Source organism: Papaver somniferum, chromosome 9, assembly GCF_003573695.1.
Source record: "Papaver somniferum cultivar HN1 chromosome 9, ASM357369v1, whole genome shotgun sequence".
NCBI classification, from domain to species: Eukaryota; Viridiplantae; Streptophyta; class Magnoliopsida; order Ranunculales; family Papaveraceae; genus Papaver; species Papaver somniferum.
In genome coordinates, this window is record NC_039366.1 from 80032574 (window position 1) to 80048812 (window position 16239).

The 16239-nt window shown below is 37.7% G+C and overlaps 1 protein-coding gene and 1 pseudogene across 1 annotated transcript; one reads left to right on the forward strand and one right to left on the reverse strand.

Moving 5' to 3' along the window:
• The first annotated feature begins 542 nt into the window (after positions 1 to 542).
• Positions 543 to 2436, forward strand: LOC113308200 (annotated as a pseudogene).
• A 935-nt stretch (positions 2437 to 3371) lies between these two features.
• LOC113310407 (armadillo repeat-containing protein 8-like) lies at positions 3372 to 10100 on the reverse strand. The gene is made up of 8 exons (XM_026559074.1): positions 9455 to 10100; positions 7447 to 8166; positions 6710 to 6805; positions 6547 to 6630; positions 5501 to 5735; positions 4837 to 4997; positions 4213 to 4494; positions 3372 to 4123 (listed from the first exon to the last, which is right to left on the reverse strand). Exons 1-8 carry the CDS (start codon positions 9785 to 9787, stop codon positions 4067 to 4069), a joined length of 1968 nt encoding a protein of 655 aa, XP_026414859.1. The 5' UTR covers positions 9788 to 10100; the 3' UTR covers positions 3372 to 4066.
• Between the last annotated feature and the right edge of the window lie 6139 nt (positions 10101 to 16239).

Here is a 16239-nt window from a genome sequence, read left to right on the forward strand (position 1 = left end):
TAACTAGTGATTAATGTCAGTTGCAAGGAGCCAAGGAAGGTTCACATGGAACACCAGGAAGAGTTCTAGTAATCATTGATAATTATGTACGGGTCTTTATGAAATGATGTAATGCTCTTTTCAAGGAGTGGGGAATAGAAATTTAAGCTAAAGTTCTTCACCGAGCCAGAAGTCCCTAACATTTGGATTACTTAGGTTATTATTAGTCAATCTCGTCGGCACAGGTTGAACAGTATACTAAATTCCGGGGGCACAAGTCAAGAGAGTGATGTGCGCGTTAATAATAAGGCGACGTGGTAGTTGCATGTTTCGGTAAAATAGGAGCAGTGAGGACGTATACTTCAAGGCAGCCCACCATTCAGTTGTGAACGAGGCTGCGACACTTAACACTGATGTGTCTGCTCGGTTGCTTATTTGGCAGGTAGATTAGAGGACCAAATTTACACTCATCAGAATTCAATTTCTTTTTCTCATTTTCTTTTCCTCCAACAAATTTGGACCTCAGAAATTTTGTTCGGTGAGAATTATATTAAGACTTGAACAAGAAAATCTCTCAGACGAAAAGAAAAAAAAAATTAAAAGAAAGAAGTTGCAAAGTGTTGTTCGAATATCTCAGAGTTACCCAGAATTTCTTTTGAGATTTTTCAACTTGGGTACTCTGTTGATTTCATTTCTGAACTTGAAAAACAAGAAATCCAGGTGTATTTTTAAAGGGTTTCTTGGGTTTTTGTTTGAGGATTTGAGGAGGAGGATGGTGGGAGCTTTATCAGTAATGGGTGTAGTTGTAGACACAAAAACTCGTCCATGTTTGTGTTTGGATACTCTTTCTTCCTCTGCGATTAATATGAAGAGCAGTGCAGAATTGGGTTTTTACAAGAAAAGAAGTTCATCATCATCATCAGGGCACTTGGAATTGAGCAGTTCCTTTGTTGATGCTTGGCATGAATGGCGTCTTTCTGCTAAACTAGTTTCAGGATTTGTGAATCAGCACACTAGGAAACATAAGAAAATCTCTCGTGGTCTTGTTATTTCTAATAACTTGGTGGACAATATGAAGAAAGCTTTGAAGATGTGAAAAGGGTAAAATTTTCTTCTCTTCTTTTTTTAATTTTAACTTGCTTCTCTATTTATCACTGCTCCGTAGACATAAAACTGGCTTTAAGTTATGATTAGCACCAAGTCCTTAAACTGGTCTCAGTACTGTACTTTTAAATAGTTTCATGGTTCAAAATATTGAATGGTTGTGGATCTGGTTTGTCTTGGGGTTGAAATATCCCGTCGACTTGTAATCTTGATGATTCTTCTCTTTTGTACGGTTTTCACTAGATTATAATGATTTTGTTGGACATACACTACATTTCATAATGCTCTGTCGATTCCACTAACCAAGACTTTCATTACATTGCAGCAAGTACTCAATTATTTCACATACAAAGCTGTAAGAACTGTTCTTAATCAGCTTTATGAGATGAATCCAACTAATTATCGGTGGTTTTACGAGTGAGTTAATCTTTCTTCTTCTGCTTAAAGCAATTTACCGTCTGAAAGAGTGTTTCAACCTCCGATTAACTGTTTATACATTAGCATGATTTCATCATTTTAACAATCACCGTTTCAACAGTTTTGTAGTTGACAACAAACCTGGAGACGGGAAACGTTTCCTTCGTATCCTTGTCAAGGTAACTAAACGCAATGATTTACTTTTTCATGAACCTCGAGAACGTTCTCAAGTAACTCTTTTCAAAAAATAAATAGTTAACATTCTCAAGTACCAGACCATTATCCTCAAATGTATTTGCACACAAAGAGAAGAAGATTTAGTAGTTCACTTAAGCTAAAAATGACAACAAAAACGATTTAAAACCTTCGTTTTGTTATTCTCTTTTTCAGGAGAATATAGAGCTAGCTGAAAGAGTGATGGTTACACGACTTCACCTGTATGGAAAATGGATCAAGGTATGTGTATGGTAAAAATATTACAGTATAATTTTTCATTTGCCTAGAAATTCTTCACACTTGAAAAGGGTTCTGAAACTTGTTTCCTTGCTTGTTTTAAATTTTCATGGACCAGAAATGTGATCATGCTGCAATGTATGAAGAAATCTCCCAGGAGAATTTGGAGCTGATGCGTGAACGTCTTATGGAGACTGTGATATGGCCGTCTGACGACACAAACACTGAAAAAATTGGATAGAAGGATTTAAAGCTCAGTATCATCAGGATTTTATTAGTTTCTTATTTTTTATTATTACCACTGTAGTGACCAAAATCCTCTTTGTATCCAGCTCAAGCTGTCTAGGCTCGGCTAAGTTTGTAGTCATATTAGTTTCAGATATCGTAAACAGGAACGGTGCCGTTCCCTGTACATGTATATACATATTTCTCAAAAGAAAGTATTCATTAGTCTCTAATGAGGAAACCGATTTTCATTCAGAATGCCCTATGCGTTAAGATTCAACTTGAAGCATTAATCCGACTTGGTCAATGGCAGTCTCATTCCAACTGCTTCCTTTTGCCGACTATTATCTCCTCCTCTCAAATAGTCAAGCTTCTGCCCTTACTTTGATCAGAAGTCACACCAGCTTATGTTTTGTTTTCTTGATTCCCATGTCTACTTTTCTTTGTTTTGGTCGTGATTTGTGGCAGCATGAATGATCGTTGGACTGACCACATAAAACAACTAGGACCACAAAGTAAGGTAGGTTCTCCCCCTCTCGAATTTTAGAGCCGTAACCTTCCAATAACACAAGAATTCTAGTTAAACTCCAACTCTTTGAATCGACATGGGAATCCGAAGTCGTAACGTGTACCACTCTACCCTTCTTAGCGCGGAGGGACAGGGTAGGAAAGCAAAATCGTCCCTTCAAAATTTTATCCTGGAATTACCTACTGGCTATTTACATTCTCAAATATAATCAATCAGAACGAAATGTCACGTAGACACATAAACTTACGTCTTACCCACTTGAAATTTGGCAACCATACAAAGTTCATTTTTCAGTTCATTGAGAAAAATGAACAAAAAAAAAAACAAAAAACACTACCGATGTTCTCCTGTAACTTTCCCCAACAACCGAAGCTTTAGGATCACATGATATTTTTGTAGAAGAATCTGTATGAATCATCTCCAACAAACCAATCCTAATTTCATTTTCACATGACAACGTTGACCATGTGCGTCATTTGATACATAAATAAAAATGGAGCCATCAGGACAACAGGCTTCTTGTCCACGACATAAAGCATGACTTTCACCAGTGATACTTCAGTTCTAAACAGAAGGCCAAACACCACGGCTGAAATCAGAATTTACAAATGAAGGATCGTGGACGTCTATATCAAGTACGAACCAATGTATTAGTATCAAGATATTGAGAAAGCATGGGTTTGTATTACATTTACAACAAAAAATTCATACAATACAATAACATCCTTGCATAGATTTACCGAACTGATTTATTTTTCACTATATCAGGGATAACTATATTGCACCCAAAAAGAAAAACATAAAGCCCTTCAGTGAGAAACCAAACAGCTTTCTTACCTGCATACTGAAAAGTTAAAAACTTAAATTACCAAGATCCTATCAGTCTTTATATTCCCTTCAATTGTTTGAGTAAGCAGTAAGCACTTCCTTTTATCTTTGTTTCTTACAACAAAACGAGAACGGGATAAAAATGACCCATCTCTGAGTTACCATTGTGGGTCCTGCAGATGTATGCCAATTCCTCTGAGGAAATCCCCTTGGAAATCTCATATTCAACTTGAATCCTTCCGCTTTCAAAACGTAACAAAATATGCCTACAGTTGGCTGTTATAAAGCCAGCTTTGAGGGCATTGCCCTCATAAGAAGTCTGCAGTTCATACCCATGAAGGCCCCACATCCGTGGGTCATTTGATCCCATCACTAACGAAATAAGTATAGATACACACCGTTTTCTTTTAGGGCCAATGAAGTACTTGGTGCTATTCTTAAAAAAGGTTACAGTGAAGAGCAAAGAATCAACTCCATTTGAAAAATGTCTCTGCCGCTTCTGTCCAAAAAATAAAAGCAGCTTTTTTGCTGTCACGCTGAGCTGCTGGGGAAAGTCATACACTGTTCTAGAACTGTCCTTACTCGAAACTACAACACAAACATATGATGTATGAGCGCCAAAAAAAAGTATATAGATATATACAGAAGAACAAAGTCGAAGGCAAAGTTCAAATCACCTTGGCGTCCAAGCAGGGATCATTAACCATACTCTTAATCTGAGAAATTATGCCAGCATCACGTAGTCTTTCATAACGATCAGAAGCACCGGGACTGTCAGGATAAGTAAGGTTTACAACACCCCAGACAGAGGCAGTGCGCAGCTGGCTATCACTTCCCTGCAAAAACTTAATTATAACAGATTGGGTAGATTCACTTGCTTCAGGTTGAAGAAGATGGTGCATTACTGCTTCTTTGTGCAACTCATTTCCAGCAGCGACATTGCTCAGAACATACATTCCCTGGGAGAAAAAGCAGGATTCGCAGATGGTTAGAAGCAAAGCAACTGGTTCCCATTATGACTCCATTGCTAACAATCATTTCATATCACAGTAGAACAAATAACTCCAAACACACCATCACAGTAAAAACAATTATTGAATAAACAACCAAGCAAAAGAAAAGTAATCAGATTTCGAGAAGAGTTGTCAAAATAGCCTGCCCAACAAACCAACAACTGAGATCCTAGACAACACAGACTTGTGATGCCAGTAGACCCCACACTTCATGGTTTGGATCTCTTGTGGTTTGCTGGGTGGTAGCAGTTGGCCTAACTATCCTTTCCGTTTGAAAAAAGTTCTAACCTGGACGCAGACTTCTGGTTTCAAAGCAGTCCAAACTTGCCTTCCAACAGAATTTATGATTAAACCATCTTCAGAAAACACATGCTCAATTGAGTCAACACAGCCATCGACCAGATTGCGAACAAGGGCCAAAGCTTGCTCTTGAATAGAAGGCTCTGGGTCTGCAACAATAAATAACTTGTAATTAGTTACACTGGTTATCAGAGGATATAGGTTTTGGGGATTGAAAAACGGCCAATACTTGAGTCCCTGAGGGGACCCACCTCTATGGAGCTGATTTGGGGTCCCTTCTTCATATACACTCCTGTCTCATGTGAAAAATCTGTATAGTAATATATAATTATGCACACTACCTCCCAAAATGGGGATGGGGGCACATGAGGTTATATATTTTGTATATGAAGAGGAAACAAGAAATTGTGCACACTACTTATGCATATATTTTAGTAAACTTGCCCCAATGCCCTTTACTCTTTGCTGCGGGAACTAAGAAGTACTGTAATTACTCATGTCATAGTTACATAAAACAGTCAACGACAGGATATTATTATAGTTAGAAAAAATTAGGTATGCCATTCTCATTTTTAAGATGAGGTTAAAATTAATTTCACCACTAAATAGTCGAATATTAATGTGTAAAAGAAGAATGATGCATGATAATTACCACAGATCAGGCTTGCCAGTGTGGATATGGTCAGCTCCAGAAGGATACATTCTTTGCCATTTTTGTCCAGAAGAAACATCAAATTCCTCAATGCCAAAACAGCATTTAATCTAAGAACCGCATCCATAGATTTCGACAACTGAACAAGATGTTTGACACCTCCACACTGGATGAAAGTTGACTTGCGGATCTTAAAATCAACAACTATGTTGCTAATAGCACCAAGAGCTGCAACCTGGAAAAAACAGCGATTAAGAATTTAGCATCAATGAGAAGCAAACTGCTACCCAGTGTTCAGACATAAATATGTGGGCATTAGATGGAAGATCTTACTCATAAAGTTAATCATGGCATTCTATATGTTGCAAATTAGGAAAAAAACGTCAAAAATCCATTTAAAAATATAAGGAGCGGTTTCCGGGTAATCCACCACATATGACTACCAAGTCAATGACCCTTGAAATCAAATACAGACATCATGGTCTAAAAAACTACTCAAAAGAATTTGGTGAGATGATCTTTTTTGCTGATAATGCTGATCAGTGGAATGCAATAATCGTGAAGGGACAGACACCAGGGATCTCGCCATTCTTATCATCCTATTCAAGAATTTCACCTGTTTCAATACCGCATATCTAAAGAAGCATATTGAAGTTTTACGCCTACGATATGATGTTTTAACAAATTTGTCACATGATACTGGCCATATCTTAGTAACAAGAGCGACTCCATCCTAAGCACAATATCAACTTGCGCTCATGTAAATAGGCGAGGTCCCACTCAGTATCATCTTAGAGACCTAGAAGACAAATTACTATCCAACTATGTCTAAGACTCTAAGCTTCTTGCCCGTAACGTCCAAAAAAGAAGTATAGCTTCAACTATTAGAGAAACCTTTTCATTCGTACAAGTCACAATGAACAGATAATTCAAACGGCTCAATATAACAAAATTATAGCTTGTTTGTTGGTAATCACGCTATGAACCATTTGAAACAAGCAAAAAATAACTGAAGGAAAGAATATGGATATGTATTACACACATACCTGAACGGAAGTACATGGATCACGTAAAAGCTGAACCAAGGGAATCACAGTCATTTCATTGAAATAATGACCTGCACTCAGATTCTGAATAGTGACCTATTAAAAACAGCACTTATGACCAAATCCAACTTCAAACTTTGAGATTTAAAATGCTTATCCGAACCTTAACTGACCGAGTAACACTTCTTATGCAAATGCAAGCTGCAGTACGCACTTCAGCTAAATCATGCTTTAGAGCGTCGGTCACCAAGTTCAAAACCTATAACAGAACAAATTAGAATCGTACTGTGTAACCAAATGCACAAAAATCACGCTGTATACCAAAAGCAATCAGTAGATTCCTTTTCGAATAATTCAAGGCTCCATAATGAGAGACAGACAGTTCTTCTATGTAATAAGGAATTAGATGTACGTCGTAAAGTAAGTGAAACAATCGGTTAAGCCAGCGGGAGAGGGCCGTAGCAGCATAATTCTAGCACGTAATGCTCCAATAACTATATTGTGTCCCCATACTGGTACAGTCTCAAGGATAGGTTTGGGTTAAGGCTGAAATAGTTAAAAAGAAGCTGTTTTGGTTCTTACAAGTTTCAGTTCATGTTCCCAAATAGAATGTGATTTAGAACTCACAAAATCCAGTTTCAGCTCACTATTTCTATGAAAAGCGTAATATTTATATCCAAGCAGAGGGGAAAAAAAAAAGACTAATTCCAGTTCCCACTAGATAAGGTTATGCTTTGCTTCCATGTCTTAATTAGTATTAAAGCTATGAACTGCATGTCATTCCATTTCGTAGAAGTTCAGGCCCCAAGGTCTATGAATAGCTGGGTATCGGGTACCAATTAACACTCTTAGTTACTAATTGTCATTCACAGGTTTATATCTTTAATTGGGGTAACAAACCTGTAATGTCAAGAATTGAGACCTGCAGTTTTCCAACTTTGAACATAGTTCCGACAGTGCCAACAGTATTCCCTCCAAACGTTTTGCCCGCACTGGAACTTTACTCAGGAACTTGCAAAGCTTAATGAGAATATCAACTTCAAGTGCTAATTTATGAAGATCCTCCTTGTCTGAAATCAATCGTGCCAGCGCAAATGGGGCTTCATCTCCCACTCGATCTGACTCTTCGAGAAGCTCTACTAACGTCAATATCAATTTGGTTCTTATTCCTATGTCTCGCAGATGACAAGGAGATGACTGACCTATAGCAATTAAGACCATGCATGCAAGCAGCCTAGTGCGGGGATACCTATCCTTCACTAATTCTTTTATCAAACTCAAAGCTCTCCCACTATCGAGGTTCACAAACTTAGAAATTATTTCACAGTTGTTCTTAATAATTGCTGCTAGAGACTCTAAACTAACATCCCTCAGGTTTAGAGATCCTTCTAGCAGAGTAATGAGTCTCTCCAAAACCCCAGCTTCAGACAATACCATCTGCTCCGCACTTGTCTCACAAGAGTGGCTTATGATACTTGCACCCAGCCCTGTAACATTTTCATTCTCACTATTCAAAAGAGACAGAAGAAACTCCAGTTTTTCCTCTTCAAGAAAATGATACTTTGGAGCCAGTTTAGACTGAAAAATCATTCGCAGGGACCGTGCAGCAGCATCCACAACCTGAAGGACCAAATAGATCAATAAGAACAATAAGGTTAACAGTGTTCCATGAAAAAGTGGTTGCAGCTCAGGCATTCACGTCAGACTCTTAAAAACTAAAAGTGATTGCATCTTAGTGAGCTTAATTAATAAAAAAAAAAAACCTTATGCAAATGTCTGTATTTCATTCCGTGCCAAAAGTCAAGAAAAGTTAAATGTGACCATACAACCACCATATTCTCGGGTTAAGAAGAATTTCATAGTCTCATCACTTGGGTCAGAGTGTGAACCCATTCATGCTCAAAGAGATGCATTAGAGTCACATGTTCGAGCAACAACAACATAAAATCATGTTCCCCATAAGTCACCTCGAAGGCAATCTAATGTATAGTGGATTTTGTCAGGATCTGCAGTCGCCAAATCAGATGCTTGCTGATGAATGGGATTCTGTATTTTGACCAAACAGTATTTCTTCGACATGTTTATATTGTGAAGGTGTTTTAGGCCACTCTATGTAGCCCCTAAAACAAACTATTTCTCCTCTTTTCCCCACACTAGTACAACATCTAAAGGACTACGGATCTATAGGTTGCGTTCCCAACTAGTAACTTATGCTCAAAAAGCTCTCAGTCTAGACCATTTTGGTTAAATAAGGCTTTAGTTTTCATGCCTACGTGGGCCATTTAGTTCTCATGTGCTAAAAGTTCTCAAACATGCACAACATTACAATTGGAAACTGAGTCTTACCTTTATATCTTAACATCGAGCGGAAAATGTCAATATAACTAGACACAAACCCGAAACTACTTTATCTATGCTCAAGATCAACATTTTCTGGTTTAAGTTCTTTGTTTCTACCTATAGAGATAAAACTGGAAAACGAATACATAGTGTCATTTATAGAGTGCACAATGTCAACAAAACAACTAGAAACCCACCAAAGGGGAAAACTTAAACACCTTTAACCAAAAATTCGTCCATCATTAAAAGCTAATGCAAACATTTACTTTTTAACTCACAAGATTCTACTCTAACAACACCAAAATTTCTCTCCACACGTCTACCAATACAAAAAGCAAAAAGGAAAAAAATTAAAAAAAAATCAGAAACAGACAGAAACACAATAATTTGCTGTGGAAAGGGCTCGAGATTTGGAAGCTGTTATTACCATCTGTTGTATCTTAATTCTATCAACATTTCCAATCTAAACAAATTTAACATAAAATTTCTCGTGAATATAAAATCACATAATCTCTAATCTTTAAGACTCAAAATTCATCACAAAATTAAACCTGGAGAATTAACATACCTTATCATCTGAATTGGAGATTATACGAAAGAGATGAGGAAAAGCACCGGAATCGAGAACAGCTTTAACACCAACATCAACACCACAAGAGAAACTACCAATAACAGCAGCAGATTGAATAAGAAGACACGTATCAGAATCTGAAGCTGTACCTAATATATCAACAACTGTAGGTACAGCACCTAATTTGATGTATGAAAGCTTTTTTGTTTTGTTTCCGATTATCTGATTCTTCACTTCTCTCAAAGCTTTCAGTTTGGTATCTTCATCACCGGAATTCAATCGGCACAGCAGGTCCGGAGGTCGGTTGTTTGACGATGCCGATGCAGGCATTGTTGCCGGAATTATTGACAAACACTGACCTCCTAGAAAGAGAAAGAAAGAAAATGAAGAGAGTTTGCGAATTTGAGGGTTTGCCCTGAACTGTGATGGTTTTATTTGTTTATTTCCAAAATGTTGATAATTTGTGACGGCACCATAGCAATTGATCAAAACTTAAATTAAATTAACAAGTATGGCAACTACTGATGTGCTTTTAATTACGCTGGAAAAACTGACTTTAGTAGTGGGAACGATCATAACTCCCAATAGATAGTGTGATGCTAAATATTCAAAGTAATGGGACGTATAGTAGTCACACAATGGAAGAGATTTATTAACTTCCAGACTTAATTTACATTGAACCCTTGTATGGGTATTTATAGTGCTAAGATCTTATAAGTGGTCGAACCACTTCTTGACACATACAACAATACGTGTAATACAAATGAAAACTCATTAGTGGCATATTTATCCATTTCCAATGGATACTTGTAAAGAGCATAAGGTTAAGCTGACTTGGTCCATCTGGTCAACGTGTCCACTAGATCAAGTCAAAGACGGTATGGTGGGTGTCTTAATTTGGTGAGTCACGAGGGCCCCACAAGAGATGTGGCAGCCGGTGGATCAGCCACCTAATATGATCTTTATACAACACTCCCCCTTGGATGATCCAATGAGCTTAGAGTGAAGTTGGTCACCGCCATGAAGCTTTAAATGGTGAGGACCGCCATGAATCGCTCTCTTCGTCAAAGTTGTGTCAGGAGAACCGCTTAGGGGAAGAATCTGAGCACTTGAAATTCCAAATAAGGCTAGTCGCTGCTATGAATTTCTTCCTTTGTCGAAATTGTGTTAGGAAAACCATTTAGGACAAAACCTGAGCTTATAATAAGGGTGATCGCTGCCACGAAAATATTTTCTTTGACAAAGCTGGGCCAGGAAAACCACTTGGTAAAAACGTGAGCGTCGGGAAATACTTCCTTCGTTAAATTGCGTTAGGAAAACCACTTGGGACAAAACCTACACGCCTGCATCAGGAAAACCACTTGGGGACAAAACCTGAACGCTTGTGCCAGGAAAACCGCTTGGGAAAAAACCTGACCACCAAAATTCAGAATAATGCCGACGTCGAAGAGCATGTTGCCTTGTTAAAAACCTCGTCTGGAAAACCACGTGGGACAAAACCAGACCAAAGGAAAAGAGTACAACGGACGTCGCCCAATGACAGTGCTGGGTACGCATATGCTGCCTCGTTAAAACCTTGACAAGAAAAACCCCTCGGGACAAAACCTTGATGAAGGAAAAAGAGTACAGCGCGTTTAAGCTCAGCCAAAGATTCTACGAGTTTACTCCCCCTGAAACATGACTTCTTAAAGCGGTTGGTGGTGTGGACATTTTACATCCTTTAGAAAAACTGCTTTACTAAGTTCAGTTTATGGAGGATTGACTGCCATATTTTGCGCCGGGTGAACAATCGCCATTGTACACCTCGCATTTAAATCCTCCGCCCATTGCACACCAAATTCAGTTTTCCGCTTTAACTTCAGGCATAACAATGAAAGGCCTCTTGTAAACTCATAAATACCGTAGAATCAATTTCAGCCTCTAAAAGTGTAACCTGCAAAACAATAGTTAGAACACAACAAGATAATGCATGCATTATATTCGTATATGGTACTTCTGGACCATAAAGTATTATTTCTACGTACGTATCAGATAGATCGATCACTTCCCATTTTTGGGAATCACATAGTAATGGTGTAAATTTTAGTAGCACAATAAGTATTACCAGTATAAAAAGTTAGATACTCTAGTCTGTGCTAGCATATTCTCGAACTTCTGGCCGAGAAATATTTCAATTTCGACGAGATCTCAAAATTTAGATCAAGCGTGGATTTTAGCGCTATTAAATGCTCGTTAAGAGGCCAAGGATGATATCATCAACTTATCTGGAATTTAGTCATTCTTCAACAACTCAAAACAAAAAAAACAAAGGATTGTTCACAAAATTCTCCACTTCTAACTGGTGGTTATGACTTGATTTCAAGCCTGACATAGTTCAAAAAGTCAGGTGGCTGCCTGAGTTGGAAACTCGAATCCTTCAGGGATTCATTACATTCACTAGTCATAACAAGATGCAATATGAGTCCTTCATGGACTACCACGCTAAGGTACATCTATATTAGGAGAATGTTGTTCGTTTTACAGAGTCAATCCTGGGGGGTTCAGCAGGAAAAACCCTTAAATCGCACCTTGAGCGATTATATTACTTTCTCTGCGCTTCATCTCAAACACCAACCTGTAATATTTGGGCCTCACAATTTTAATTTTACGGTGTGAGTCGGATCCGATCTTTTGCGCTTTTTGGAGAGATTTCATCCTCTACCTTATTTTGAGGGGAATAGACTATATGCCTACCAATCACGATGTCGATGTTCCTCTGCAGAGGGGTACACAACCACTATTGTAAAATAATCGACAATTATATAGATCTCACACATTTCTCTAATGCATGCATACTTAACAAAAGTTTCACAGACTGGTACCAGCGCCACTCCAAGGGCATTATCATCCCCTCATCTTTAATGAGGTATATACTTAGAGAGTGTGGATCATATTCCGATAGTCTCCACGAGCACTATCTGTAGTATCTTCAAGAGCACTACATATTATAAGAGTGATTGGAATCTATTTTACAAGGCATATATGAGGCAGTCATCTGTGCCTCAAACGTGTCTTAACACACGACTTGGTCACTGCGAGATGCATGATTTACCTGCTGTGACAACTTCTTGTGTCTGCATTCTCAAGCAAGTGACGAACAGTAATTTCCCGTAGCTACTGCAGTTATTTGTTTTAATCATGAGTAATATCCAACACCTCAATTACATCCAATATCTTGGTGTGAGAAAAACAAATGAGATGTTTCACGCCGAATCTTGTGGCAGCCGAACTTTCTTTGATCAGGATAAGGCTTAATCAGATAACCTATTTGATTGTCGACATCTCTTACTGCAACCCTTAGGTGATGCATGTCATATCCATGGCTTCAAAGGAAAGCCTTTAAATTTGTCGACATAATACGTGCCATCTTCAAACGGTAGTCTTTCTCCCCCTCATTAAGGCGGGAGAACCTTTTTAGGTTATCAACATAATTCGCACCATCCTCTTGTGGTGACTTTTCTCCCCCTGATTAATGTGGAAGAACCTTGAAATTTATCAACCTTGGTCACGCCAACTTCTGGTGGCGGGTTGTCATGCCAACTTCTGGTGGCATCTTTGTCTTTCTGATCATGACGGAAATATTACTATCTCATTTCTGAAAACTTCTGGTTCCATAATTGCCTGATTTTCGAAGACAATTCTGCTCATGATGGTTTCTGGGTGTTAATTAAACCACACAATAAGTATCCCAAAAACAGTCGAAGGCTCGACAAGAGATGAGACATTTCACGCCGTTCGTTTTTGGCGGCTTACTTCCTCCCCCTAACGGAGGGAATACAGTCTCATCTTCAATAAGACATTACCAACACACGGTTTTAAATGTCTTATGAATCGAAACCAACATATATAGCTAGGTGACGCTATGGACCAAACACGTAAATTGTAAGGTTGCTTCGCAAGACATAATTAATGGTAAATAGTTGGTCGAGCAATAAACTAAAGATGCTTAAGCAAAGAGCTCAACTAGACCATGCCGAGTGCGCACATGTGCTAACTATATGCTCGATATAATACCAACTGAAGGCAAAGCATCAAAAGCCTATAAATTTACCACCAAAATAAATGGACTTAACAAGAAAGTCCAGAAAATAGGTATGCAACCAAACAAATAGTGTGAGCATCTTAGCAAACACGAGAGACCATCTAGTGGATGTGTCTGTCAATACGATAAAGTATTGAAATAATTGTCCATAATGCAGGGTGAATAAGTCCTGCAATTTCCACCTTGAATCTTTTATAGGGATTAATGTTGGTGATTCAGCAACTGGTTACCATAATGTTAATGTTAATGGAATTTAATAACTAATTGTCTCTGGGACCAAACAACACAATTTACATCCTCATGTAATAGAAGTTTCAGGTTCTGTAAAGGATGTACATGAGCATTTTGAATCGTCTACTCATCTTGGTAGAACTTTGGTGTTCATACTGATCATGCCTGAGCATGAATAATTCAAGGGTCATTAAACTTCTGGTTAATGACAACGTGGAATTCGACTGTTTGAATTCTCCTATGGCACACCCCGTAATAGAGAGCCTTACGTTTCTTTACAACGTGCTTCTAGCAGAAAAACAAATGAAGTAACAAAATACTCCATAAAAATGCTCATTTATTATTTCAAGGTGGTAATACCAAATATTTCTAAAACTCAACAGATCCTTCTGGAACCTGATAGAATATAAGGCAAATACTACACCACCATATAAAATGATACACGCTCTTCTGCAGATGTCTATCATATTAACCGAACCCGAAATGGTATTTTTCACATTTCCAGAAACCTCTACAAGGTTATAAGATGGTTCGAAAATTCGTGTTTGTTGTTTCGTCTAAATTTGAGACAAGTATCTCCATCGTCCATATCTATACTGGATTGATTACTTCTGGAATCCATATCCTTTGGCAAAGATAAGACGAGAGAAAAAAAAAAAATAGTAGAGTCACCAACAAAAACATTTAGTAACCATGGGCTACTTCGGGAACCCAAAATTTTATGGCTATTCCTGAAATCTAAAAATTTCCATAAACCACTTCTGGGTCCATATTTATGGATTATTACAGGAATTAACAATTCCTATGTTGAATCACTTCTGGGATCAACAACATCTCATGAACTACTTCAGGAGTCCAGTATTTACGAAAAAGAAAAGAAGTAGCTAAAGCAAAATTTCAAGTAAAGAGGTACATAAAAATACACACAATTATGGTACTAATATTAACAAATCTCCATTTTCGTCACTTTCAAAGTCGACGAATTATTAATTTACAAGTGTGCAAATGGATACATGTTTTATAAGAAGATTCCTCAATATCAGTCACAGGTCACTTCAGGGACCGCTGATAGAAACCGGCTAGGGGTCACTTCTGGGACCAAACGGCTAGCGGACCGTGCCTTTTGCATCCATACTATGCTAGACGAAATTCCAGCTTCTGGTGGAATTATTTCAAAATATCTGGAAATTATTTAGAGCAAGAGCAAGAGAAATGAAATTTATGTTATCCTCTAGGGATACAACAATTTCTCGCTTCGCTAGTATTAAAAACCGTAAGTACCATAACAAAAATAATATAGCGGAAAATTGTTAAAGTTTACGGAGTCGCGGTTCTCACCATCCCGCACTTACCCAAAAACATCCGTACAAGTTTGCAATACTTGTAGAACAACTTGCCTCCATTAATAGTGTTACTACCCTGATCAATAGAAGCAACAGAGTCAGTACTACTATCCACATATATAATCAAAAACACAAATTCAATTCAAAACACAAATATAAATTGTGAAGTTGATTATATGGCTTTGTGGGTATCATCCCCGACAGCTCGACATAAACATCGTCAAACACTGGTTTATCAATTGGCGGCATCGAGCTAATCGTGCTGATAACGTGTTGATAATTTGTGATGGCACCATAGCAATTGATCAAAACTTAAATTAAATTAACAAGTATTGCAACTACTGATGTGCTTTTAATTACGCTGGAAAAACCGACTTTAGTACTGGGAACGACCATAACTCCCAATAGATAGTGTGATGCTAAATATTCAAAGTAATGGGACGTATAGTAGTCACAAAATGGGAGAGATTTATTAACTTCCAGACTTAATTTACACTGAACCCTTGTATGGGTATTTATAGTGCTAAGATCTTATAGGTGGTCGAACCACTTCTCGACACATACAACAATACGTGTAATACAAATGAAAACTCATTAGTGGCATATTTATCCATTTCCAATGGATACTTGTAAAGAGCATAAGGTTAAGCTGACTTGGTCCATCTGGTCAATGTGTCCACTAGATCAAGTCAAGGACGGTATGGTGGGTGTCTTAATTTGGTGAGTCACGAGGGCCCCACAAGAGATGTGGCAGCCGGTGGATCAGCCACCTAATATGATCTTTATACAACATAAAATGGTTTTTTCTTTTTAATTTAACTTTCAAAATTTCTTACCAAACATAAAAACACCCGATGAGCATGTTTGAGTGGAAAGAATGAAATCATTTTTTTTATTTTTTATTTTGTGGAGGTACAAAAATTTAATTCTCAAATTTTGATGTAAATGAGGATGTTAGGTTTGATTTTTTTTATATGGTATATTTTCTTCAAACATTTTTTCCATCCATATCGGATGTACTCCGTTTTTTTTCAGGCGATATATTGAATTTTGTAATTTTTTGGTTTGCAAATATTTTTATAAATTTCTACGGTAATTTAAATTTGAATTTTGTTGATGTTGTAATA

What these genes read in the sequence shown, in the direction of transcription:
- LOC113310407 (XM_026559074.1), bottom strand. Translation starts at nt 9,787, where the DNA reads ATGCCTGCATCGGCATCGTCAAACAACCGACCTCCGGACCTGCTGTGC. An exon ending in TCTCCAATTCAGATGATAAG is followed by an intron (nt 8,167 to 9,454) that starts GTATGTTAATTC and finishes TTGGTCCTTCAG; the next exon opens with GTTGTGGATGCTGCTGCACG. An exon ending in ACTGGCAAGCCTGATCTGTG is followed by an intron (nt 4,998 to 5,500) that starts GTAATTATCATG and finishes TTATTGTTGCAG; the next exon opens with ACCCAGAGCCTTCTATTCAA.